Below are 27355 nucleotides of genomic sequence, written 5' to 3'. Positions count from 1 at the left end.
TTTTGGAACATTTCTGGTCAAAACAGAATCTCTTCAGTTTTAAAACCTATTGGTCTCTGCTTTTGAGATCAGTGTTTACAAGTATAAAAAATCTGGAATGTAGAAAAAACTAAATTTTCTTTGTAAAATAATTAGTCTGATTAAATAGATCATAACAGTCATCTGAAGTTAACTCTTTCTATATATTTTTTTTAATTTTCCAGCCTTCTCTTTAATAATGGTTTTAACCTTCAGATTCATCACCACACTTCTGATCCATATTTTCGTGACACTAGTTGTGTTTGGATTGTTATGTAAGTATATTTATTTATAATGGGTGTTTAAGTAACGCATTTGAAGGAAAAACATAAAGGAAAAAACAGCAAACCTGTTTCTCCTCTGGTATCCTTCAGTAAGCTAAATTGGGTCCCAGTCCTGCAATCGGATCCATGCTGGACCCTTTCTCTGTGTGGATGAAAAGGTCTGACTATGCAGATCTAGCTGTAGTATCAGGGTGCTGAGAGGTTTGTTTTATTTCAATTATTTATAGATGTCTGTAGATTGTATTTCTTTTGACAAATGATTTGAGTATGATCAGTGTTAACGTTTCCAACAAAGTTTAAATAGAGAATTTAACAATGCATCCTTTATAAAGAAAGAACTATTAAGAATGATCAAAGCCTGAAATGTGAGCTATCTTATAAGTTATGTTTATCTCTTGCAATGAGGCTGTAACTTCAAAGCTGCAAGAAGACCAGACTTAATGTTGGCTTTGACTTCAAAATAGCAAACCAGCCACACCATTTTATTCTGTGAGCACAGATATGTGCATTTACACCAGTGGTTCTCAAACTTTTGTATTGGTGACCCCTTTCACATAGCAAGTCTTTGAGTGCGACCCCCCTTGTAAATTAAAAACACATTTTATATATTTAACACCATTATAAATGCTGGAGGAAAAGTGGGGTTTGGGGTGGAGGCTGACAGCTCGTGACCCCCCCATCTAATAACCTCGAGAGCCCCTGAGGGGTCCTGACCCCCAGTTTGAGAACCCTTGATTTATACCTAATGTTTCTCACTTTGTGCTACACTGCTCCATTCTTCAGTTAATTTGTAATTGAAGAGGAGAAGGTAACAGAGCCATAACCTGTGTGCATTAGCTTGCCAGTCACTTGTGAAGCACTGTCTGCACCTTCATGGATTTGTGTTTGTTCTAGTTGTCTCAGGTGTTCTGTGGTGGCTCTACTATGACTACACCAACGACCCAAGCATAGAACTGGAAACTGAAAAGGAAAATGTAAAATTTTTACTTGGATTTGCTATCCTATCTACCGTGATTACGGTGAGAAATTTTACAGAATGATCTTTGGGGAGCTTAATGTTAGAGATGGTAATCTGAAACCTTGAAATAAAACTATATTATAGCAATGTGAGTGCACGTGCTCCCTCCTTTATTTACGCTTGACATAGAAAAGTGGAAACTCCATTGTAGAGGCGGCAAAGAGTCCTGTGGCACCTTATAGACTAACACACGTATTGGAGCATAAGCTTTCGTAGGTGAATAACGACAAAGTGGGTATTCACCCACGAAAGCTTATGCTCCAATACATCTGTTAGTCTGTGAGGTGCCACAGGACTCTGCCGCTTTTACAGATCCAGACTAACACGGCTACCGTTCTGATACTTGACTCCACTGTAGAGAGTAACTGAGGCTGTGTGATGGTGATTCAACCATGACATGGTCAGTTTATCCCTTTGTGGATTGCACTCAGGTGCATTCTGCTTTCCATTTGCAGCCAAATAAGATCTGCTTATAATTATTTAATCCTTTTTTTACATTTTATGGGACATTCACCTGTATCATGTAGAGTCTGTACAAGGCTCTCCACAAACTTAAACCCTGTGCTAGGGCTGTAGGACGATGCCAGCAGAGCAGCTGTGCTGCAGGACTTTTGCCCTTGGCACACTGCTGCAGTGTGGGTCTATAGGCCATCCTCAGTTAAGCTAATGGTGGGGCTGAGTGAGCAGAGAGACACTGGATCCATGGAAATGTGAATCCTGTGGACCCAACATGCTCCTTTGTGCCACGTACAAGGTAACAGCCATTGCAGTGGGGTGGAAGCTTAGTGCTGCTGTTTAGTTTGCTGGCCACAAGCTGTAGTGCTAAATTTTTGCCTTCCAGTCATCCACCTCCTGTTCACCACACAACCTGATTAGTATGACTTTATGCTGTTGAAATGAATGTTTCACCTTATTTAGCATCGTAGCCCAGTATGAATGTGTGAATAGTTCATATATTGTTGGGAAATGAGTCAGTTACATTAATGTTTCTTTAAAAGAAAATGTGGTTGCACACAATGAACAGTCTGTATTGTGTTAAAATGACCAATATTATTGTGATATACACTGGAGCTTGCTTGCATATTCTCTGTACATTATCAGACGGTGGGCACTGCACCTCTTCTCTTGCTAAATACAAGAATAAGAAAAGGTTTCTTTGGATGCAGATTTGTTCAGGTGCAATACATTTGCCATTTGTAGAATTCCAAATACATCATCTGCTCCCAGTGGCTCTTCTGAGAGCTTCTGGCATCTTTGTAGAGCAGACTAGAAAAGTGGTGAAGCAGCTTCTATTGTGAATGTTTATTGTTTTATAGTTTCCAGTGTGCTATGTCTTTTAGGTGTTGTTTGCAGTTCAGTGTTAAAGATTTAGTGCATAATAATTTTATGAAAAGACATGTTCTCCTGCGGTCCCTTTGTGAAATCTGCACCATGCTCCCCCTACAAAATTTGACAACTTCTGATAATTTAAGAAAGAAATTCCTAGTTTAGTATTTTTCTGATTTGTTTTTCATCTCTTTTAATAGATGGTTCTACTTTCCCTCATATTTGTACTAAGGAAGAGGATTCAGCTGACTGTACAGCTCTTTTGGGTTGCTAATAAAATAATTAGCAGGGTCCCTTCCCTACTGTTCCAGCCACTATGGACCTTTTTGATTCTCATTTTCTTCTGGGTGTTCTGGGTTGCTGTGCTACTTAGCTTAGGAACTGCAGGTAAGTAGTTGTATTTTATCATGGTCATGGGTGTACACTATCTTGTTTTAAAATTTGGTCTTTAAACACAGAACATGTTGGTGTTAGTGTACAAGGTGTAATATATCTGTTATGATCTTGTTTTCTGTTTACTTCACCTTCGCATTTCTAAGGGTACTGCAGAAGTAGCTGCTGTTTTGTGAGTCAAAGATAATACAGCATGTTAGAGGAGAAACACATTTGTGCACTCTCACGGAGACTTTACTTTTGTTCTTTCTTGTTTAGGTCTCATAATATAAAGCAGGGGTGGCCAACCTGAGCCTGAGAAGTAGCCAGAATTTACCAAAGTACATTGCCAAAGAGCCACAGTAATACATCAGCAGTCCCCCTCCCCCCAGTACTTCCTGCCCGCCGGCAGGCCTGCCAATCAGCACCTCCCCCTCCCTCCCGTGCCTCCTGCCTGCCGCGATCAGCTGTTTCGAAGTGTACAGGAGGCTCTGGGATGGAGGTGGGAGGAGCAAGAGTGCAACAGGATCAGGGGAGGGGGCAGGAAGGGGCAGGGGCCTTGGGGTAAGGGGTGGAGTGTGGGCAGGGCCTGGGATTGAGCAGTGGAGCTTCAGCCCCGGAGTCAGCACCTATGCATATTAACTTCTGAAGAGCCGCAGTTTGGACACTCCTGATAAAAAGTGTCATTCCAGATCCAAACTATGTTGTTGCTTTTTGTAAATGGGGAGCATAACAGAAAGGGGGGAGTGCTTTGATTTAGTACAGCAGTTGTGCAATTAATGTGTTTCTACTATGGGAACAACAGGAAAGTGCCTTCCCTCCTGTGAGAGATGTAAAATTATTCTGAATATCTCTTCCCAGCATTTGATGGAAAGCTCTGCAGATTTGTAGAGAGATTCTCTCTTTCTCCCCTTTTTCCTCTTCCATCCCCAACTGTTGAGGTATTTCAGAAGCACTTGGTTGAAGCATTTGTCTGGCAGGTGACTTGCTGTTTCTCCAAAGTTGTTAGGCACAGTGGCACCAAATTTTCAGCCCCCGTAGGCTCTTCATGAATCTTTCTTGCCAAACTGAACATCAGTTCTTGTGGGACAGATTTACTTTGCTTTGAGATGTCATCCTAGATGCTTCTTCAAAGCACTCGTCTTAGCTTGTAATTTTTGTGCCTTATTTGTGCTGGTCACATGTGGCCTGGGAATGCCAGATGCTGCACTATGTGGTTGTTACTGAAAGGGAAGCACCCCTTTCAGAATTGTGAATGGTCAGTGCAGTGGTATAGCTCAGGAGGCCATTGGAGCTTTAGGTAGTGGGTTGCTTTCATCAGGTTAAGGCAGGGGTGGGCAAACTTTTTGGCCCGAGGGCCACATCGGGGTGTGAAACTGTATGGAGGGCCGGTTAGGGACGGCTGTGCCCCCCCAAAAGCCTGTCCCCTGCCCCTATTCGCCCCCTGACCCATCCAACCCCCCCTTGCTCCTTGTCCCCTGACTACCCCCTCCTGGGACCTCCTGCCCCAAACTGACCCCTGGGGTCCCATCCCGTATCCAACCTCCCCTGCTCCCTGTCCCCTGACTGCACCGACCTATCCACACCCCTGCCCCCTGATAGGCCCCCCAGGTCTCCCATGCCCTATCCAACCCCTTCTGTGCCCCGACCCCTGACCGCCCCAGAACCTTCGCCCCATCCAACCGCTCCCTGTCCCCTGACTGCCCCCCGGGACCCCCTACCCAACCCCCCCCCCACCGCTGCCCCCTTACCATGCCGCTCAGAGCGGCAGGAGCTTGCAGCCCTTTTGCCTGCGCGGCTGTGTGGGAGGGGGAACAGTGGGGGTGGGGCCAGGGGCCAGCCTCGCCGGCCAGGAGCTCAGGGGCTGGGCAGGACAGTCCCACGGGCCAGATGTGGCCCGCGGGCCGTAGTTTGCCCACCTCTGGGTTAAGGCCTTTTATTAATTTGGATAAAGCTTATGCATTTAAGCTGTATGGGTGTAACTACTCATTTTTAGGTAGTATAGGATTGCTTTTCATGCAGTTTTTGAACAGCTCTATTTGGTCAGAAGTTAGATCTAAGTACAAGGTATTAGTCAGGTAAACTACAGTAACTCTAGTAAAGCTGGTAGCTGTTAGTTAGAATGAATCAGAATACACTAAATTTGAAATACTAATGGCCAGGAATGCTAGAGGAAACAACACAAACATTCTTCATTTAAGCAGAGCTGACTATGAGAGAATGCACAAAAACCCAAAGGAACCTTTACTGTAAGTCTCCAATGTGCAACAAAAGACTGTGTGTGAAGTTTGTCCTTGTTGAATCTAAATTCGGAAAATGCCAAGTGAGTCCAACGTGTTTAAAAAGGTTATTAGTCTCTTTGGGATACAGAAGAGAGGTAGAGGTTATAAATATTTTGGCTAGTGTAATAGGATCAATTTGATGAGAAGTGCAAGATGATATAGTTGGGTGTTTCCCGAGTATTGCTGTATACTTCATTAAGAGTTTGTTTTCAGTCCTGTGCCTGGGTTGTTTTTAACAGATGTGTCAATAGTTGTAATTTTCAGCCATTTAGCCAGTTAAAGTATTAATATTTATAGTGAGAATGTGCATGTTACTTAAAACAAACTAAAGTGACAGTATGAGTGTTAAAGTAGGTGTTAAGTAGATACAGAAATATCAACCCATGTGTTCATTAGTTTTCCTAATTGCAAGTGAGCTTTTATGAGCTTTAATTCTGCTTCTAATCAGATTATGGCATGGGCGTACATCAAAGTTAAACAGTGGCTATTGTTAATAATTCAAGTGATACTTGTTTGTTACTACCAGTTGAGTAAAAGAAAACTGTAGTAACACCCATAATCCACTAGATGCCATTAATGTAGTTTGAAAAACTTTCTATTGAGTAACTCATTTTCATTCTTCTTCAAGTGCTTGCTCAAGTCAATTCCATTCTAGGTGTGTGCGCGCCCAGGTGCACGGTCTTCAGAGATTTTTTACCTTAGCGGTATCTGTAGGGTCAGCAGTGGCGCCCCCTTGAATGCCATGCACACGTGCCAGTATATCAGGCACCGCTGACCCTACGCCCTTTCAGTTCCTTCTTACCGCCCATGGTGGTTAGTCAGAGCACCTTTCCTTGCATTGCAAGGGCTAGCGGGTTTTTTTTGTCTACTGACTTCGAGCCTTAGGGCCTTGTAAGTAGTTTGTTTCTAGTAGTTAGTGTTATGTAGTTGTTAAGTGTAATTAATAGTTAGCAGTTAGGGTCCCAGCAGGGACTTTGCCCCAGGAGGGGCATGTCCCGGTCTCCTGGGTTTAATCCCTGCTCGGACTGCAGCAGGCCTATGCCTGTAAGTGACCCCCCATTGCAGCTGCCTCAGGAGCTTAGGGGAGTCACACGTTAGAGACAAGTGCCGAATTTGTAAGAACTTCCGGCCCTGCACACAAAAGGAGCAGGATATTCGGCTACGGGCTCTCCTCATGGAGTCCACCCTGTGCCCGGCCTTCGTGCAGCCCCATCAGGACTCGCCATGTACCTCAGCCTCGGTGCGCAGTGCGCCCCTGGCTCCAGTGCCCAAAAAGAAGACCAAAAAGCATGACTCCGCAGCACTGGGCAAAAAGGGCCATGGTCATCAGGCAAGGGACCTGCTTTGGGCCCCCTGGCCACTCTGGAGCTGTGCACTTGTACCTCCCTGGTCGAGGCCTTTAGCTCCATGAAAGGTCCACCACCGACTCCTGGGAGCAGCATGGGACCAAAAACTCTGGTGGTACCAGCGCCTTCATAGATTCCCCGAGAGAACACAGGCCTCCGCCCGTGCCACCAATGCAGCATGCGCCTAAGGAACCGGCAAAGGCTCCCCACGAGGGCAAGCCAGCCGCTAAGACCCTTAACGGGGCAGTGGAGTGCCACTGATCCCCCTAGACAAAGCAGCCCAGACCCTCTGGGGCTCGTTCACATTTGCGGTCACCGCTGTCTTAACGTGCATCACCTAGAGCAAGACGCCAGTCTCCGTACTACCAACGCTGCTCACCCTCACACCGATCGTCCTCTCGGCGCAGGGCCCGGTCACCTGCCTCGTGGGAGCACTCTCTGTTGCGTCTCCAGTCCCCCCGGCACCGGTTCTCCTGATACCAGCACCGATCACCTCGCACTGGGCACTGTTCTCCAACAACAACAGTCATTCAACAGACCCAAGCGTCGATGGCCCCACTGTGGTCACCGGACAGGGATTCCTCTGGCACGGAAGCCCAGTTCAGCCCCTCACCTAGACTGCACCGGTGCGAATGGGCACCCGAGGCTGCATCGACATCAACAGCGCTGACTTGGCAGCATGGCCAGTGGCCTTATTGGGGCGCATGGGGAATGCTGGTTGTGGCAATGCCCCCTTCACACTGCTCATCAGCCGCCACCTCAAAGCAACAGCTGGCGGCGTTGATGGCACCAGGCTCTGTGCATGAGGCATGATCTGTGGTCAAGACAGAGGACACTGTCCCCACCCCTAAGCCTCCCTCCCAGACAGGGGAAGATGCCCCGGAGCCTTCCCTGGTGGTGAAATCATGTCCTCTTCCCCAGATGAGGTGGTTGCGAGACCCTCGAGGGCCAGCCTGCTGGACAATTTCAAAGAACACCAGGCCCTGCTGTGTTGGGTGGTTGAGAACTTGAGCCTGGAGGTGGAGGAAATGGCTGAGTAGGCAGACACCTTGTTGAATGTCTTGTCAGCCTCTACCCCAACCTTTGTCTCGCTACCAGTGTATGACGGTGTCCTCAAGGTTGCCGAGGGCCTCTGGCAAACTCCTTCCTCCATTCCTCCCACATCAAAAAGGGCCCAAAAGAAATACTTTGTCCTGGCCAAAGGGTTTAAATACCTCTATACCCACCCTCCCCCAGGCTTGCTGGTGGTCTCTGCGGCCAATGAAAGAGACAAGCAGGGGCATACCAGTTCGACCCCCAAGAATAAAGAGGCCAAATGGTTGGATCTGTTTGGGGGAAAAAATTTACTCGACGGCCAGTTTACAGTTCTGGGTGGCGAACCATCAGGCCCTCTTGGGCCATTAGAACTTTATGGGAATCCCTCCATAAGTTCAAGGAATCCCTTTCACAGGGTTTGGCCCAGGAATTTGGCACCCTGGAGGGCACTATGGCTGACAGATTGCTCACTTCAGATGGCGTGGGACACAGCGGACTCGGCAGCCGGGGTAGTCGCGTCTGCAGTGGTAATGAGGCGCAGCTCCTGGCTTCAGGCTGCAGGTCTCTCCTAAGAAATGCTGACATCCATCTAGGACCTCCCATTCAATGGGAATGGTCTTTTTTCTGACCAGATGGATGCAAGGCTGCATGGGCTAAAGCATACCAGGGCCACCCTTCACTCACTGGGCGTGCATACACTGCAGCCTGCGAGAAAGTAGTTCTGGTCGCCCCTGCTGCCTAGACCGTGGCGCTCTCGTCAAGGATCTGCAAAAAGAAGACACAGAGACGCTAGTTTCAGCCGCTGTAACCCTTCCTCCTCCCACTCACCCGTGCAGCCTGGCCCAGCAAAACATTCCAGGGGCCAGAATGGCTCGTTTTGAGGGTGCGGACGTGAGTGATGCCCCAGTCACCTTCCAGGATCCGCCCTGCTTTCCTCCACCATCTTCGTCTCTTCTGTTCAGTCTAGTCCCAAGTCACCTTGGACTGTTGGGTGCTGGACATAGATTCTCATGGTTACACCCTGCAGTTTTCGGCCGCCCCTCCCTCCCATCCCTCTTCAGGGATGCTTCTCACAAGGAACTCCTCATTCAGGAGGTTGAGAACCTCCTGCACCTGGGGGTGGTGGAGGCGGTCACTCAGTACATGAAGGGAAACGATTCTCCCACTACTTCCTACTCAACAAGTCTCTCAAAAAGTTGAAGTTTCACATGGTCTCCCTGGCCTCCATCATCCCTTTCCTGGATCTGGGAGACTGGTACTCTGCCCTCGACTTGTAGGGCATTTCCACATCTCCATATTCCAAGGTCACAGACGTTTCCTCCATTTTATAGTGGGTGAATGCCATTTCCAATTTACAGCACTTCCCTTTGGCCTCTTATCGGCTTCAGGGGTCTTTACAAAATGTGTGGCACCAGTGGCTGCTTACCTCAGACGTCGAGGGGTCCAGGTCTTCCTGTATCTTGACAACTGGCTCATCAAGAGCAGGTCCGGGATCAAGTACAGAGAAGCCTCGATCTGGTGCGTTCCACCTGCCACCACCTGGGTCTGTTGATAAACAAGAAAAAATCCACCTTAAGGCCACTCCAATGCGTAGAATTCATAGGGGTAGTTCTCGACCCCACATGAGCCAGATCATTCCTCCCGGCGGCGTGTTGTCAGGCCACGTCGGACCTGATGTTGCATGTCGAGAACCACCCGCTCACCACGGCTCGCACCTGCCTGTAGTTGCTGGGCCACATGGCCGCCTGTACATACGTGGTCAGTCATGTCAGGCTCTACCTCTGGCCTCTGCAAGCATGGTTGGCGTTGGTTTACACCCCAAACAGATACACTCTAGACTGGGTGGTCCTGGCGACGGATAACATCCTGTCATCCCTGGATTGGTGGTTGGACACTGGGTCAGTGTTGGAAGGAGTCCCCTTCTTGACCCCGTCCCTGTTGCTGACCCTGATCTCTGATGCTTCGGACCTGGGCTAGGGAGCCCACCTGGCTGAGCTGAGCACCTAGAGCTGATGGTTGCGGGACAATCTGTCCCTCCATGTGAATGTCAGGGAGCTCTGAGCGGTTTGCCTGGTCTGCCAGGCTTTCTTGCCCCACCTGAGGGTCAAGGTGGTGCTGGTACTTACAGACATTATTGCTGCGATGTATTACATCAACAGACAGGGCTGAGCCAGGTTGTTGGCCATTTGTCAAGAAGCTTTCAGCCTTTGGCACTTCTGTATGCGGCATGCCATTCATCTGGTAGCCACACACCTGCCCAACACAAAGAATGTGCTAGCAGATCACCTCAGCAGGACCTTCTTGTCTCACCACAAGTGGTTGCTCCATCCAGAGGTGGCCAGTATGATCTTCCAAAAGTGGGGAACTCCTCAGGTGGACTTGCTTGTGTCCCGCCAGAACAGGAAATGCCACGTGTTCTCTTCACTCCAGGAGATGGACAGGGGTTCCTGTCCAATGCTTTCCTGCTTCTGTGGTCGGGAGCCCTGATGTACTCCTTTCCACCAGTGCCATTGATCCACAGTGTTCTCGTGAAGATCAAACAGGACAGGACGAGGGTTATCCTGATAGCCCCCAAGTGGCCTCGCCAGCACTGGTTTGGCATGCTGCTGGAACTTTTGGTAACCGAGCCATTGCGGCTCCCTCTCTGGCTGGACCTCCTGTCCCAGAACCACGGCAGTCTCCTGCACCCAAACCTGGAGGCGTTGTACTTGACAGCCTGGCTGCTGCTGCATGGCTGAATCCGGACCAGCAGGAATGCTCGACCCAGGTGCACCAGGTCTTGCTGGGTAGCAGAAAGCCCTCCACCAGCGTGACCTATCAGGCAAAGTGGAAAAGATTAATGTGCTGGGCCTTGGATTGGCACATCTGGGCCGAGCGGGCCTTGCTGCAGGTGATCCTAGACTATCTTCTGCACCTCAAACTTCAGGGCTTGTCCTTTTTTGTCGATCACTGTCCACCTGGCTGCTATTTTGGCTTTCCACCCTCCATTCCAAGTGCAGTCGGTCTTCACTCACAACATGACTCCCTGGTTTCTGAAAGGTCTGGAGTGTCTCTTTACCCTCATGTCTGGGATCCTGTCCCTCCCTGGGATTTGAATCTCGTGCTGTCGAAGCTCATGGGCCTCCCTTCGAACCTCTGGCTTCCTGCTCTCTTCTCATTCTCTCCTGGAAGGTTGCATTCCTGGCGGCGGATATGCCCGCCTGCAGAGTGTCTGAGATCAGAGCTTGCATCAGAACCACAACTATATGGTATTCTACAAAGATAAGATCTAGCTGCGGCCACACCCGGCGTTCCTGTCCAAGGTAGTTTCCCAGTTTCATACAGGCCAGAATGTTTTCTTACCGGTCTTCTTTCTGAAGCCCCATAAATCCAAAGAGGAGTGCAGGTTACATGCACTGGACGTCCAGAGGGCGTTGGCCTTCTATATCGATAGGAGAAAGCTGTTCCGTAAAGCCAGTGCAGCTGTTCGTGGCGGTGGCAGACAGAATATCTGTGCCTATGTCTGCTCAAAGGATTTCATCCTGGATCACAGTCTGCATCCCTGATACTGCTACGAGCTGGCTAGTGTGCCTCCACCGACAATAGTCAAATCGCACTCGACTAGAGCTCAAGCATCATCTGGTGCCGCCTTATCGCAGGTGCTGATCTAGGACATCTGTAGAGTTGCTACCTGGTTGTCTGTCCACACATTTACATCCTATTATGCGCTGACCCAGCAGTCCCGGGGCGATGCTGGCTTCGGCAGGGCAGTGCTGCAAGACCGTGAACTCCGAGCCCATTTCCATTGGCACTGCTTGTGAGTCACCTAGAATGGAATCAACATGAGCAAGCACTCGAAGAAGAAAAAATGAAAAAACCTTTCATTTTTGCATAGGGACAGCAGAGCCTGATATACCAGCACATGTGTGTGGCCTCAAGGGGGCACCACTGCCAACCCTACAGATACCACGAAGGCAAAAATCACCCGACGACTGCGCATGTGGGCACGCATACACCTAGAATGGAATGGACATGAATAACACATCTCAAAGAACAGCAGTTACGAAAGATAGGTATCCGTTTTTTCATCTTTCATCATTGCTTGAATTGTCACAATTGTCATACTTTATTAAGATTAACATAAGTGCAAAATTAATGTACTGTCATCAGAGGAGTTCAAAGTGCTTTACAGAGAACAACTAAGCCTCTCAAAATCCTTTTTACACAGGAGGATAGTCTGAATGAGGAATATAATAGTCATTCTGACTCCCAATCCCATGCTCTAACCATTAGGAAACAGTTCAGGTGTTCATATTTCAAAATTATTAAGTTCTAAATATCTAAATCCATATGATGCTCTGTAAGAGCCAGTTTCTGACACTCTTACTCATGTTGGCCCTAATCCAGAAGTGCACTTAGACTTGTGCTTAAGTCATTTGCTGGGTCAGGGCCACGTAATAGTTCTTCACAGGGTGTATTGATTTAAATTAAGATGATATAAATCAGCAATTTAAATCATGATTTAAATGACCAAGGAGAAAGCCTTGATTTAAATAATTGATTTTAATCAACTTTTCCTTGTTTTGTAGCTATTTTCTAAGGTGCATTCTCACTGGTTGATGATACCATTACAACATGTTGATTTACAACTAACTCTGGAACCTTTACACTAGATTTGGTACATTTTTTGCTACCTGGGAGGGTACACTAACTGTATACATTTATGTAAGCAATTATATAGCTTAATATTTTCTGATTCTTATTCAAATAACACCTAAAATTAGAGTAAAATAGGTTTACTTTGTGCAATTGACGGCAAACTTTGTGCAAGCCAATTTCACAATTTTCTCTGTTAATTCTGTATTATTCTTGCATGTGGGGGGAGAGAAACACTTATTTTTTCAAAGAAAATTTTACTGTAAAATGGCAAAAAGTTAGCAGGGGTTTCTGGGGGAGGTATAGAATCTGAAACAACTCCATACAGTAGGGGTAAATCTTCCTACTCTAAAATAAATAGTATTTTATTTGACAGTCTGCAAAAAAAAATAATTTTTTGTTTTGTTTTAAATACACTCTTCAATATAAAATCTCATCTAGGTTTTACAAGGTTCGTATTCCATAGTGTATTATCAGAACAGCTTTTGTATTTTCCACTCTCTCTGGAATCAACTGATTGTGGAAATGGAAGAAAACTTTTTCTTGCTCTCTGTTGTTTCTGGGTTTTTTGAGGGAGATCAGAATACTGCTCTGAACCTCCAGGTGCTGGTCATTTGAGAACTCCAGCCTTCTGTGTTTCTCAGAAGGGGCTCAGTTTGTAAAATCTTTACCTTTCCGTCATAGCAGTTTCTAATTTTCGGCTAAGCGCCCACTTAATTTTACTTTGGACTTAACATCATTCTCAAAATATTTTCTGATATCATATATATTTACATTTTTTCAGCAAATAGCTGTTTTTAGTTATGTGCAGCTTGAGGAGATGGGCTAATGAAATTGAATTGCTACTGTGTTGCACCTGTTAAGGTTTCCCTTGTGCTTCTTGCAGTTCTGTAATATTTACAACCTCTGTGCATCTTGTAACTCTGAGGCACTTGATCCATGTTTCAACTGTGATGCAGCTGATCTTTATCCATCCATGCAGATCACCTTGTTTATGTAATTTTTAATATCTATTGTTACATTGAGAAGAAGCTAACTCCTTGGGAGGATCAGATAACTATAGCCCCGGTTGCGCAAGGTACTTTAGCACATACCTAACTTTGAATACATGAGCAGCCTCACTTCAGTGAGACTACTTGTATATTTAAAGTTACGCACCTGTTTAACTACCTTGCTAAATCAGGGGCTGTAAGAGCGGCTGAAGCGAAGTGTACTGCAAATCTATATGTCTTGGACAAATGCCAGATGAGATGCCAAATTGCAAGAGACTGGAGTTAGCACAAAAATCAAGTGGCACCGGTTGTAACTATGTATTCTAATGAGAATGGAGCTCAGTGAGGATTTTGAAAATCCAGTAGGGTTGTTTTGTTGTAGAACTAGAAATGGCCTTGTGGTATTCCAGTAGTGGTACTGTAATGTGTGTTCTCTCATATATGAATTTGGCAGAAACAGTGAAATCCACATCAGGAATAGGATACTGAGCATAAGTGTAAGATAGGAGTGCTAGGCGAGATTTTCACATAATGAAAATGTATCTCTGAGTATAGTGAGGAGTACAACTATCACAGTAAAGATGTGCTGCAGATAAACCAGTGGTAAAAGTAAATTTCTTGTCAGATCCAAGATATTCCAACTAAATCCAGCTAACTTAATTGTATATTCTCATGTGTGAAAAAGGAGCAGCTACAAAGTAAATTCAGTTGGGAGGAAACACAAATTTTATAGAACAATGGTGAAACCTTTCCTGACTCTGCAGCAGGAAGCATTAAAAGTGGAAAATATTTTCATAGTAGCAAGAACTGGGAAATCAGTTCTGAGTTAGTACTTTCTGGCCAATTGTTCTTTGTTGCCCACAGTGGAATTGATTAATTGAGGAAAATATGATTTCCGGTTCCTAGGAGTTCCAACCGTTTAAAACTTCTGGTTTCTCCAGACATCAGTAAAAAATTCCCAATAGCCACTCCCGTAGAATGTATGACAGAAGTCTGCAAGTCACAAAATACACTGTTTGATATTGATATTGTGCATCTCTTTGGCTGTGACTGATATAAGGCTGTAGTATTGGGCTAGTGAATCAGATGGAGAAACTTTTCAAAGTCTTTCTGAAAATGCTATGGCAACATCTTGGTATCTGACTAACATTTTTTTGAAGTATTAGATTTGTTACTCTGATGCAAAGAAAAGTATATATAGATTAGGCAGCTTTCTGCAATGTCATGGCCCAACAATGGGGATTTTAGTCACTTATTAACCACTTGGAATTGGCAAATGGCTGCAGTGGCAGGACTGATTTTCGGAGAACGACTTCTCTGCTGTGATTATGCTGCTGGAAGAAAAATATACTGCAGACAAAGTAGAACCATATTCTGGGGTTTTGTTCTGTTTTTTGTGCCTCCATGACCAGATCACACTGGAATGACGAGGAAAGGAAATGTATTTTTTAATAGGATGTCAGAGAGATCCTTGCTGTTTGATCCATGCTATCAATATACTCTCATCTTTATATGTGAAACATAATATAATGCATTATTCTGTCATCAGATTTGTATGTGCCTGGTAATTATAGATACAAAGGGTATCAGTCAGGCACAGACAGACACCATGAGGGAATACTACACATGATCTTTGGCTCCTCTTACTCAGCAAAGAAAGTGATCACCGACACATGATGACATCCAGCAGAGGGCAATGATACACATGCACACAATACTAGCCCATGACAATTTCTGTTTAGCCAAGGCTGTTACTGTTAGTCATTATTTTAAATGGCAGTGGGTGTTAAGAGCAATGAAATTACTGTTTGTGCTGCAGACATTCATTAATTGTTTTAACCAGTCTGTTGGCACAGAAGTAAAATATCCTAACAATTTGCATAATAGGAATGTTCAAAAGTAAAGGTTGAACACCAGGAAAAAGTCCTCAGTTCTGCTACTGAAGGAAATGACTTCTCTTCAAATGAAATTGAATGCTGAAGAGACCTCCATTTATCTTATCCACTGTATTGCACAGTTGCTGCTGGTCATGATTACAATTGATATATGAGCATGTTTGGCTAGTTGTACATGTTGTAAGAACATAGGAGCCTAAAACTGCTGGAAGAGTTAATGGAGTTGAGAAATGTTCAGAATACAAAATGAGACACAAATGTACAGTGCATGGGATGAAATTTACTTTGATGGTATGTGGAAATGTGCTCCATTTCAGAGTTCTCTGAGAAAGAAAAATAACTCTTGGGTCTGCTTTTTAAAAAAAAAAAGAAAAAAGAGGGTGGGGTGGGGGAAAGAGAGAAATGGTATCAAAGGATTTTCCACTTGTAAAGTAACTTGAATTTTCACAGGTCTAAAAAACATTAGAACCAAATTTCAGTAGCAGTATTCCACTGAATGAACATGCTTACAGCAGTGCACAGTCCTAACCTCTCTCAAATGCCTGCAGCTCATGACAGTGCTTTCCTGTTCAGACATCTTTCTGAACATGAAATAACCAGTGCATGCATCACTGTCTTCACTTCAGTGAGGATTGCCTCACGGGCAACAATTAACTAGTCTGTGTTACAACCTATGAACTTTTTTAGTAGTCTAGTCCAGCTGCATCATGTTGCAGGGTATGACTCTTGATCCAAGGAACAATGAGAACAAGGTTTACCTGAATTTGGTAGAACCCATCTGTTTTGACTTCCAATTCTCAGCTCTACTCACTAGACCAGTGGTGGGCAACCTGCGGCCCATTAGGGTAATCTGCTGGTGGGCCGTGAGACAGTGTGTTTACATTTGCACAGCCGCCCGCAGCTCCCAGTAGCTGGGATTCGCCATTCCCGGCCAATGGGAGCTGTGGGAAGCAGCACGGGCCGCAGGGACATCAGTGGACAGTTCCTTATCATGCCCCTACTCACAGAGTTGACATTGACAGCACCAATGCTGTACTGGAAGTTAGTACCAAGGAATATCCACAGCTCACCCTTAGAGATGTATCCTTAAGGTCAGCAAATTTGAGCCCTGGCAAAGTGATAAAGAGAGTAAGTTCCAGATCCAGTGACCTTCCACAAAAAGTATCCTGTTTCTGTCTCCCGCCCCCAAACAAAAGTTCAAATTCAGGAATTATAAATAGGAGTGTCTAACTCGAACTCAGCATTTGGGACGGTGCATCACTAATTTTGTGTAGCTACTTTTAGGCTTTTGTGTAAGGCCCTCATTTGTTTAAGAAATACGTTCACGTCTCGTCAACTTAAGTGGAAATAAAATTTGCTAGCATAATTAGATATAAATGTGTGTTCATGTTCAAGAATACACATCTGATGCAAACAGCCTTAGAGTTCTTGTTATCTTAAAGATATCTACATTCTGTTTAAAAAAAAAAGCAATGTCATTCACTTTTGGATTGAATTTTGTCTGTTTAATATTCTAAAACCTAGTTTTGTCACAGCTATAACATATACTTCATTCTGTTTTGTTTCAATGGTGCATATATATCTTTAACCTTTCCCATCAATCTTTCTCTCCCTGCTCTTTTAGTATAATCATAGAATCATAGAAGATTAGGGTTGGAAGAGACCTCAAGAGGTCATCTAGTCCAACCCCCTGCTCAAAGCAGGACCAACCCCAACTAAATCATCCCAGCCAGGGGGCTTAGATAAGCCGGGCCGTAAAAACCTCTGAGGATGGAGATTCCACCACTTCCCTCAGTAACCCATTCCAGTGCTTCACCACCCTCCTAGTGAAATAGTATTTCCTAATATCCAACCTAGACCTCCCCCACTGCAACTTGAGACCATTGCTTCTTGTTCTGTCATCTGCCATCACTGAGAACAGCCTAGCTCCATCCTCTTTGGAACCCCCCTTCCGGTAGTTGAAGGCTGCTATCAAATCGCACCTCCCTCTTCTCTTCTGCAGACTAAATAATCCCAGTTCCCTTAGCTTCTCCTCATAAGTCATATGCCCCAGCCCCCTAATCATTTTCGTTGCCCTCCGCTGAACTCGCTCCAATTTGTCCACATCCTTTCTGTGGTGGGGGCCCCAAAACTGGATGCAATACTCCAGATGTGGCCTCACCAGTGCCGAATAGAGGGGAATAATCACTTCCCTCGATCTGCTGGCAACGCTCCTACTAATGCAGCTCAATATGCTGTTATCCTTCTTGGCAACAAGGGCACACTGTTGACTCATATCCACCATCTTGTCCACTGTAACCCCAGGTCCTTTTCTGCAGAACTGCCACTGAGCCAGTCAGTCCTCAGCTGTAGCAGTGCATGGGATTCTTCCGTCCTAAGTGCAGAACTCTGCTCTTGTCTTTGTTGAACTTCATCAGATTTCTTTTAGCCCAATCCTCCCATTTGTCTAGGTCACCCTGGACCTTATCCCTACCCTCCATTGTATGTACCTCTCCCCACAGTTTAGCATTATCCGCAAACTTGCAGAGGGTGCAGTCCATCCCATCATCCAGATCATTAATGAAGATGTTGAACAAAACTGGCCCTAGGACAGACCCCCGGGGCATTCTGCTTTATACTGACTGCCAAGTAGACATCAAGCCATTGATCACTACTCACTGAGCCCGACGATCTAGCCAGTTTTCTTTCCACCGTATAGTCCATTCATCCAATCCATACTTTTTTAAACTTGCTGGCAAGAATACTGTGGAAGACCATATCAAAAGCTTTGCTAAAGTCAAGATATATCACATCCACTGCTTTTCGCATATCCACAGAGCCAGTTAGCTTATCACAGAAGGCAATCAGGTTGGTCAGGCATGACTTGGTGAATCCATGTTGACTGTTCCTGATCACCTTCCTGTCGTACAAGTGCTTCAAAATGGATTCCTTGAGGATCTGCTCCATAATTTTTCCAGGGATGGAGGTGAGGCTGACTGGTCTGTAGTTCCCCGGATTCTCCTTCTTCCTTTTTTAAAAGATGGGCACTATATTTGCATTTTTCCAATCATCCAGGACCTCCCCCGATTGCCACAAGTTTTTAAAGATAATAGCCAATGGCTCTGCAATCACATCAGGCAACTCCCTCAGCACCCTCGGATGCATTAGATTGGGCCCCATGAACTTTTGCATGTCCAGCTTTTCTAAATAGTCCTTAACCTATTCTTTCACCACTGAAGGCTGCTCACCTCCTCCCCATACAGTGCTGCCCAGTGCAGCAGTCTGGGAGCTGACCTTGTCTGTGAAGACCAAGACAAAAAAAGCACTGAGTACTTCAGTTTTTTCCACATAATCTGTCACTAGGTTGCCTCCCCCATTCAGTAAGGGTCCCACACTTTCCCTGACCACCTTCTTATTGCTAATGTACCTGTAGAAACCCTTCTTGTTAACCTTTGCATCCCTTGCTCGCTGCAACTCCAGTTGTGCTTTGTCCGCATAATAATGCTGTTGTCCTCATAAGTGAAAACTTAATTTTTAGACATTTCTGTAATTTACCTTTATCTGATTTCAGATTTTGATAATGAAGATTTTTCGTTTATTTCTCAAACATTCATTTTAGAGCAGATCCTGAAGTTTTAACCTGGTTTCTCCTAAATTCTTGCTCAAACACAGATCCTATTGTCTTTACTGGCAACTGTAAAAGTGACCTGACTTAAAACTGAGGCATTAGGACCTATGAGAATATTTTTCTCAAAATTAGTTGTGTGCTTTAGTAAATATTGCTGAACTAAACAGCTGGATTCTATTTTATAACTTTACTGAAGAAAAGTGAATACATGGGATATATGGGACATGCGTAAGTTCTGTTTTGTTTGCTGAGTTGTGATTTAATATTCTGATATCTTTGATTTCTCAGGGAGTGCACAAGTCATTTCAGGAGGACAAGTAGAATATAAAATTCTGTCTGGCATTCGCTACATGTGGTGGTACCATTTAGTCGGCCTTATCTGGACAAGTGAATTCATCCTGGCTTGTCAGCAAATGACTATCGCTGGAGCAGTGGTTACTTGCTATTTTAACCGGTATGTGCAAAATTTACCTCCTTGTATAGTTGGTTTTTTCTTAGCATTGACTTTGTCTATTTTTAGGAAAACCACTATAAAATGCCTTGGATTTATATTTAGGGTAGTATCTTGGGAGCTAAATTATTCTAAGAATGTGAGACTAGAAAGTCAAGCAGCTCATTGCAAGGCTTTGAACACGATCTCATGTGACATGTATCACCTCTCTAAGTCCTAGAAAATTTTGGGCCAAATTAAGCCCTCGTGCAAACCCGTGTAACTCCTCTGACAAAACCCAGATTAGTTTTAACCTTTTCTCAGTAAATGTTGGTAGTTCTAAGTAAAAGTGTAACATATATTGCCAGAGTAATTCTAAAGTAGTGTGACTTGGTCTCCTTTCCATCCCTCCTACCAGGCTTTAATCTGGTATGGCTGAATAAGCCTCTAAAATTTACTGTAGAAAATAATTGAAAATCTTTTGTCATGCCATTCAAATATTTTTACTTGAAGTGTTTTAGTTTGTGTTACCAAGACACCACCTTAGCTAGACGTACAGGAATTGTAAAAATCTCATTTACTTCTTACTATTTATCCTGTTTTACGTTTTGCACTTCCTTCATATTGGATAGTGAAACAAGATGGGTTTCATGCAGTAAATCAGTGCTGTTTTTGTTTCAATTTCCAACACTGCAGGGGAATGTTTTGATCTTCTAACTACATTACTGTGTTTCCTCTGCTCCATTCCACGCAAATGTGGTTGGTAACACATTTTCTGTTCTGTGAAAGTCTGAGACTTCGAAAAAATTCTTATTCCACAGTGGAACAACAACAACAAAAAAGGATTTTTTTTTTTTTGCAGAAAAGCTGTATGGCCATTGGGGAATGGGTATCCGTGTGAGCTACGGGTTTGTAGCAGTTTGCCTGGGAAGCACAACAGCCCACCTGGCAGGCTGCCCCAGAGCTGGGGATCTGGGTTGTGTGGGAGCTGGGGCTCCCAGGGCATCCAGGCTCTTAGGTTGACAGGGAGCTATCAGGCAAGCTGTCAGGAAACCAGCCTGGTTCCTGTTGAAATTTCATCCAAATCGAAACAATCCCCCAGAACATTTTGATTTTGACAAGTCAGCACTTTTGGATAGAAAGTGTTCTTTTGGAAAACTCGTGATGAACTCTACTCTTCCCACAGGAAAGCCATCTTAGACCTTATCCACAATCAGGATTTTTTTTTTTCCAAAAATTTTCCCCTGTTGGAACTCTGATTCCACTCCATTGGTGTTAGCAATGTTGGGAGCCCTAGAGTAGACAGGTTGCTGGCTGCCTCCACCATTTTAAGCACTGTGTTTTCTGTCCCTGCTCAAAGTAAGTTTAATCAACACAGCATTTAAAACACTGTCAGAAGCTCATATGCTCTTGGGTTCTCAATAGAGCTGAGACTGAACTGGTGTTAGCCAGTGGACATTTTTTTTAAAGTATTCCAAGTGCAGAATCTAAAATGCCCATTTTAAAGGGTTTGGGGAGAAGATCAGTATGCTGACATAATCTGTTACCATTTCACCGGTTTACACTTCCTACTTAATCTCCTTTCTCTGACTGAAGGATCAACACAGGTAACTAGTGTTCCTACAGAGCTGTATGTAGTTAATTGGCCCTTTGCTCCTGAGGGTACAGCATGGCATTCAATCCTGTAAAAGAAGTTTGCACTGACTTCGCTAGTACTTTTTATGTAGCCTGTTGTAAAACTAGACAAATATCTAGATGAGTTGATGTAGCCCCTGAAAGACCTTTGTGTACCCCCAGGGCACACATACCGCTGGTTGAGAACCACTGCTCTAGTATAACTATTCATTGTTTAAGATTGAGAAATTCAGATTTCAATAACAGAGCACTAAAATTTCATGCAGACAATGACTTGTTTATACTGCTCTATATTCTATACACTGAAATGTAAGTAGAATTTTTATATTCCAATTGATTTATTTTATAATTATATGGTAAAAATGAGAAAGTAAGCAATTTTTCAATAATAGTCTGCTGTGACACTTTTGTTTTTATGTCTGATTTTGTAAGCAAGTACTTATTAAGTGAGGTGTAACTTGGGAGTATGTAAGACAAATAAGACTCTTGAAAGGGGTACAGTAATCTGGAAAAGATGAGAGCCACTGTACTAGAGAGCCAAATCCTGAGATTCTTACTCCATTAATTTTGGGTAGCAGTAGTCATTGGGAGTTTGCCTGAATAAGGCGCTAAAGATTTGGTCCAAACCACATTGCTTCAGGAACTTGGGGGTTGGGGCGGAAATCTTTCCACATTTCACAGGGGCATCTGCACCAGTGCTTTCTCTGATTTGACACCTATACTGAAGGCCACAGTCATTAAATTGCCATTATTTGTTGAGCATGGACAGTTTGCGCAGTGCTGCATAAAGCACTGGCCCAGAGACTACGATGCTCCAAGGTGCATGTGGAGTAGTTCAGGGGTGAGGAGGAAAAGGTGACGTTAAGCTACTCTCATATACTGCACACACACACCTCTGATCTTTAGAGCCCAGCAAATCCGCAGATATTCGCTTTATATGTGCAGATATCTGCATCTGTGGATCATTTTTGCGGATCGGCTACGGATATAAATTTTGTATCCGCACAGGGCTCTACTGATCTTAGGGCTACTAAGGCAGTCCCTGGTGAAAAATATAGTGCAGCCTTTGAGCTCTTGTACTTTGCACTGGCTGCCAGCTACCCGAAGGACTATTCTGGAAGCTAGGAATCCCCAGGACATGGAGACAACCTGGCCATGCCTCCTACAACCAGGGCTGGTAAGGCAACATTGAAGCTGCTGTGCTGGCTCTCTGCCCCCAGAGGATTAGGTAATTCTCAAGAGACCAAACCTACCAGCTTTCCAGTTACTTCCCACCACCATTGTGAGGTCCAGGATTGGGCTCTTGGAGTAGACAAGTTCTGTGCTCCAAATTGCATTGAAATCTCTCTCCTTACATGTACTTCATTTGCTTGGCAACTGATAGCCATTGTGTTGAGAGAGTTGTGCATGGGAAGGGAAATGCTATATATATATTTAATGGTGGTGATCCCTCTTCCTATCCCTCGATCTGTCAGTACAGATAAGTAGATAAATCAAAGCAGTGAGGTAAGGGGGATAGAAAGGTGAATTAGCAATATTATAGACCTCATAGAGGGCAGTGAACGATCTTAGTTCTTATTGGCAAAAATGAATTTGTCACCAGGAATCTGCAATTTAATGTGTTCTGTGATGCAGCCTTATAAATGCTTGTCACAAGTGCTTTGTTTATGATACCCCATGGAGAGGTTTTCCTTCTAGCTAGTGAATGGCCACAGGAAATGGAACAGCCTTTCTCTGAGGAAACCTGCTTCCTCAACGCACAACAATCCAACACACAAAACACTTCGCAGCCACTGTCCATAAGCGGAATTAAAAATGGGGAGGGCAGAGAGTTGTTTCAGCTGGATTAGCTTTACAGGTGACATCTGTTTGACCTGAAATAATAATACTGAAACTACACTTTGCTTTCTTCTATTCAGATAAAAGATAAATTCCTAAGAGGCTTTATTAATTTAATAAAAGAAATAGTGGTTCATGAAATGGCTACTCTTTTATAACTTGCAAAAAGAGAGTGCTCTCCTGACAGCCCGTTTTTGGTTTTTTGTTTTTTTTTGGAGAAAGCTCTTTGTGGAAATCTTGTTAGCTTGGTTTGTTTTGAATAAGGATTTATTTCCGTCATGTCAGGTTTCAGAGTAGCAGCCGTGTTAGTCTGTATTCGCAAAAAGAAAAGGAGTACTTTGTACAAGTACAAGTACTCCTTTTCTTTTTCCATCATGTGTTGAGGGGTTAAGTGCATAGCTGCTGCCTCCTCACTGCAAGCAGACGTTGTCCCTGTCACTGATTTAAAGAAAAAGGTTTTATGGATTTGACTAGTTACCCAAAATTATTTACTGAAGGCCCAACTCCTACAAATGCTCAAGCATATTGAATAGCTGTTCTCGTGCAAATTGTCCCATAGTACTTCTGTGAGTAATTTTACTCACATGCTTAAGTGTTTGCAGGATCAGGGCTCCAATCCTACAAATGCTTACATGTATTACACCACTGCGCAATGCAGAATTTTGCAGAAATTAACGTTGTGTGTGCAGAATTTCCTTTCCCCCACAGAAATGGGCTGCCGTGCTGCTAGCCACCACTAGGGGCCAGTGGACTTGGCAGAGTCCAGCTTGCACACAGAAGACACTGCTGGAAGGAAGGAGAGGGAGCTAGAGGGTTCCTGGTAGCTGCAGTTCCCAGCGTGCCCTGAGGGAAGGAGATGGTGGCATTCAGGAAACTCCATGCAAGCCTGGAACCAAGCATCAGGCTGTTTCTCCCTCTGGATCCCTAGGTTCTGGGGCGGGAGGGGGATGGGTGTCTGGCTGGGGGGGTCCTGCGGTTGAAAGCTGGGGAGAAGAGGGTTTGGGTATATTGGCTGGCAGGGGCCCCCATAGGCGGGCTCTGGGGGTGAAGGGTTGTGGGTGTCTGGCCTCCTGGCTGGGCTCTGGGGGCAGAGGGAAGAGAAACAGGAACTGGGTTATCACAGGTGTTTTTTAAACTCTCTATTCCTGGGAGAATTTTTGTGCATGTCTGTATTGTTACAGACATATTTGCTGAAGGTATTTTGAAATAAATTACCGAAGTAATTTAAACTGGAACTGGCATGATTATGTAGGGTTATTTTGACAAATAAAATTTGCAGAATTTTGCAAAATTTTAAAATATTGTGTGCGGAATTTTTAATTTTTTGGCACAGAATGCCCCAAGGGGTAATGTATGCTTAAAATTAAGAGTGTGTGTAAATGTTTGTAGGAGTGGGGCTTTAGGACCTGATTCTAAGGGTATGTGTACGCAGCAGCTAGACACCCATGGTTGACTTGTACCAGCCAACTTGGGCTACAGGGCTGTTTCATTGCTGTGTAGACTCTGGGCTTGGGCTGGTGCCTGGGCTCTAGGACCCTCCCACCTCACAGGGTTCTAGAGCCCAGGCTCAAGCCCAGAAGCACAGCAATAAAACAGCCCTGCAGCCCAGCCCTGTGACAAGCCTGAGTTGGTCGGCATGGGCCTTCTGTGGGTGTCTAGTTGCTGTGTAGACATACCCTAAAAAGTGCTGCTGAGCACCACAACTCCCACTGACTTCAGTAGCAGTTGAGTGTACTCAGCATCTCTCAGGATCAGGCACTTGGGGCTGGTGTACATGGAGAGTTAGTGCATTGCGAGCTAGGGTGTGAATATGCAGCGCACCAGCATGCTGTGTACTAAGTGGCTCCGTGGCTCGCGCTACAGAACTTTTAGTACTTGGCAGCAGGGTCCACATGGCTAGTTAGTGCACAGTAAGCTAGTGCGTTGTAGGTTCAGACAAATAGGGATCAACGAGGACCAAACTTTCAACAGCCTATTGAAAATCCATGTCTGTAATATCTGTGAGAATGTTTGTTTCCATGGTCATAAACTTGCATTTATACGTGTAAAAGGACAATTCAGTGTACAGTTACTCAAACTAGTGTATTTGAGCAGGTAAGCAAACGGTTGTGTAAATATTGATAGTAGATTTTTAATAGCTGAACATTTGCTTTTTAGTATGGTGTTATGTATAACAAGAAAAATATGTATTCTGGGAACTTTTCGGCACTGAGGAGAAACATTATGTGTTAGTCCTCAGACAGACAGATCTGAGTATACGATCTGCCCTACTACACATGCTATATTTTATTGCACTAGTTTTTTTTAAAAAATGAGATTAATACTTTTCACTAAATTATTAGTAATTGCTTTTAATAGCTTTTAAAAATTATGTTTACATTCCATCTCTTGAACTCTCTTCTGTAAAATGCTTCATGAGCTGAACGCAACATAGAGGCGTATTGCAACTGTGAGTTTTCAAAAATCATGAGTCAGGCTCAAAAAAATCATGATTGGCTTAAAAATCATGAGTTTTTTGGGGTTTTTTTTTGTTTAAAAAACAAACATTTTGGGTTCTTATTTTCCTTTTGTTTCTGAGCCATTTTCAAGCTTTGTTCCACAACCAAAAGAGAGAATTTTTTTTAAACGAAAGCTACAACTATCCTACAATAATTTGACTCCAGAAGCTGTGGTTTTAAGAAAAATATCAAAAGATTCACAATAAAATAATGGGAGTTGACAAAATTAGAAATAAAATGCACAAGTACAGCTATCCGGTGTGATATTAAATACAACTTCACAGGGACTTGGTGCAATATTGTTCTGTATAAATCAAGAAATGCATAGGCAATGAAACAAAAATATCAAAGGAAAATTCAAACTAAGGCCTCAGTCCCACAGTGAGTTCTGTGCAGGTAGACGCATGTCCATTTGGAGCTCTACTGACTTCAGTGGGCTCCATGTGAGTACAAGGCCACCTGCACAGAGCTCATTGCAGGATCTGGAGCTATGGGTGTGTGTGAATCCATAAAGATAAAATAACTGATTCAAGGCAAACTAAGTTTTGAGACACAAATACCACTAGTGGGTTGTTTTCTCTTAATTTGGTCATTTTCTTACAGTTGGTACTTCCTGTTTTGATTCATGATTAGAAGGAAAATCAATTTCCAACATGCCTGGAACCATAATGAAATCTCATTAGAACATGACAGTTCTCAGGTAGACCAAGGAGGTTTAAACAGCCTCCAAATTTTGTAGAGGTTTATGCAAACCAAACTTATTAATCAATACTGTTAAAGTAGAGAAGGAAAATTATACTTATCTCTTCAGCAGCAAATGAACTATTAACAGAGTTGTAAACTTTGCCTTCCTATATTTTCTAAACTTGGTTAATATTTTAACTTGCTGTTCTTTAACCTTTAATTTTCCCAGGTCTGACTGTAAGCTATCATGAATAGAAAAGAGCAGTAGTACAGGGGTGAAATTTTATATGTCAGAAATACATATGTATTGATAAACCAAGAATGATGTTTTTAAGAAAGGCTATCAAAGCACTCACTCTACATAAAAATATCACCATCCCTCAAGCTGCTCCCCTGGCCATAAGATCAAAACTGTTGCATACTAGCAACCGCTTTGCTGGTATTTCCTATTTAAAATAATGTGGTGCATAGACATATATAAATATGACTTTATAGCTGCAAAGTAGTTACTGTTATGAAAGGACTGCAGTGATATACTCCGGATTATTGCAGCACTGTGATACCTCTCTTGACTTAGTTGTGTAAATCCCTGCTGTGGTGAAGATTTAATAAAAATGTGTTTGCAGACCTTCCTTTTCAAACCCCCCCCAGCTGCTCTGTCTCTCACACACATACACACAAACCCTTTTTATGCTCTTAGTTTTTTCTGTAAATATTCATTTTAAAGGCGATAAATGAATCCTTCAAAAGTTCCTTATGAAGAGTGAACATTTTAGTTATGATTTAGGGCAGGTATCGGCAACCTTTCGCCCGCGGCCCACCAGGGAAAGTCCCTGCCAGGGTGGGCCAGTTTGTTTACCTGCAGTGTCCACAGGTTCGGCCAATTGTAGCTCCCACTGGCCACGATTCACTGTCCCAGGCCAATGGGGGCTGCGGAAAGGGCAGTCAGCACATCCCATTGGCCCGGAGCGGCAAACCACAGCCAGTGGGAGCTGCAATCAGCTGAACCTGCAGATGCAGCAAGTAAACAAACTGGCCCAACTCGCCAGGGGCTTTCCCTGGCGAGCCATGTGCCAAAGGTTGCCGATCCCTAATTTAGGGTCTGATTCTTTCTTAATTCCTAATTCAATGTATTTTCGCTTGAGTAAATATTTCAGCACTGAGCCTATTATTTAGGGTTTGCTAATAAAAGGGTCTCTTCGCCTTTTTATGCTAATGTAACTACTGTGAATAGTAATCTGTGTATTTGAAGTTCCCAAAATGTTTTTGGGGGGATTTGTTGAGCTGAGAAGACTGATTTCAGTCATTTATTTATTTATTTATTTTTGAGTTCATTTCCTGGTTTTGGAGCGTTAATTAGTATAAATTCTTGAGAGCTGTGTCATGCCATTTCTTGTGTCTGATTCATATTAAAGTGACCTTTAAAATGCAAACAAAAAAACCTCTTGCATGTGGGATT

The 27355-nt window shown here is 44.0% G+C and overlaps 1 protein-coding gene across 2 annotated transcripts in view; it reads left to right on the top strand.

Annotated features, from left to right (window-relative positions):
* SLC44A3 (solute carrier family 44 member 3) overlaps positions 1-27355 on the top strand; it is a 73790-nt gene that overhangs the window by 22147 nt on the left and 24288 nt on the right. For both annotated transcript variants that reach the window (XM_073356997.2, XM_073356996.2), the window contains exons 7-10: positions 204-293; positions 1197-1321; positions 2847-3033; positions 19099-19264. In XM_073356997.2, coding sequence (XP_073213098.1) covers positions 204-293; positions 1197-1321; positions 2847-3033; positions 19099-19264 — 568 coding nt within the window. The remainder of the gene's footprint in view (positions 1-203; positions 294-1196; positions 1322-2846; positions 3034-19098; positions 19265-27355) is intronic.

Source organism: Lepidochelys kempii, chromosome 8 (assembly GCF_965140285.1).
Source record: "Lepidochelys kempii isolate rLepKem1 chromosome 8, rLepKem1.hap1, whole genome shotgun sequence".
NCBI classification, from domain to species: Eukaryota; Metazoa; Chordata; order Testudines; family Cheloniidae; genus Lepidochelys; species Lepidochelys kempii.
Note: the sequence above shows the minus strand (reverse complement) of the source record. Positions and strands in the feature narration are given on the sequence as shown.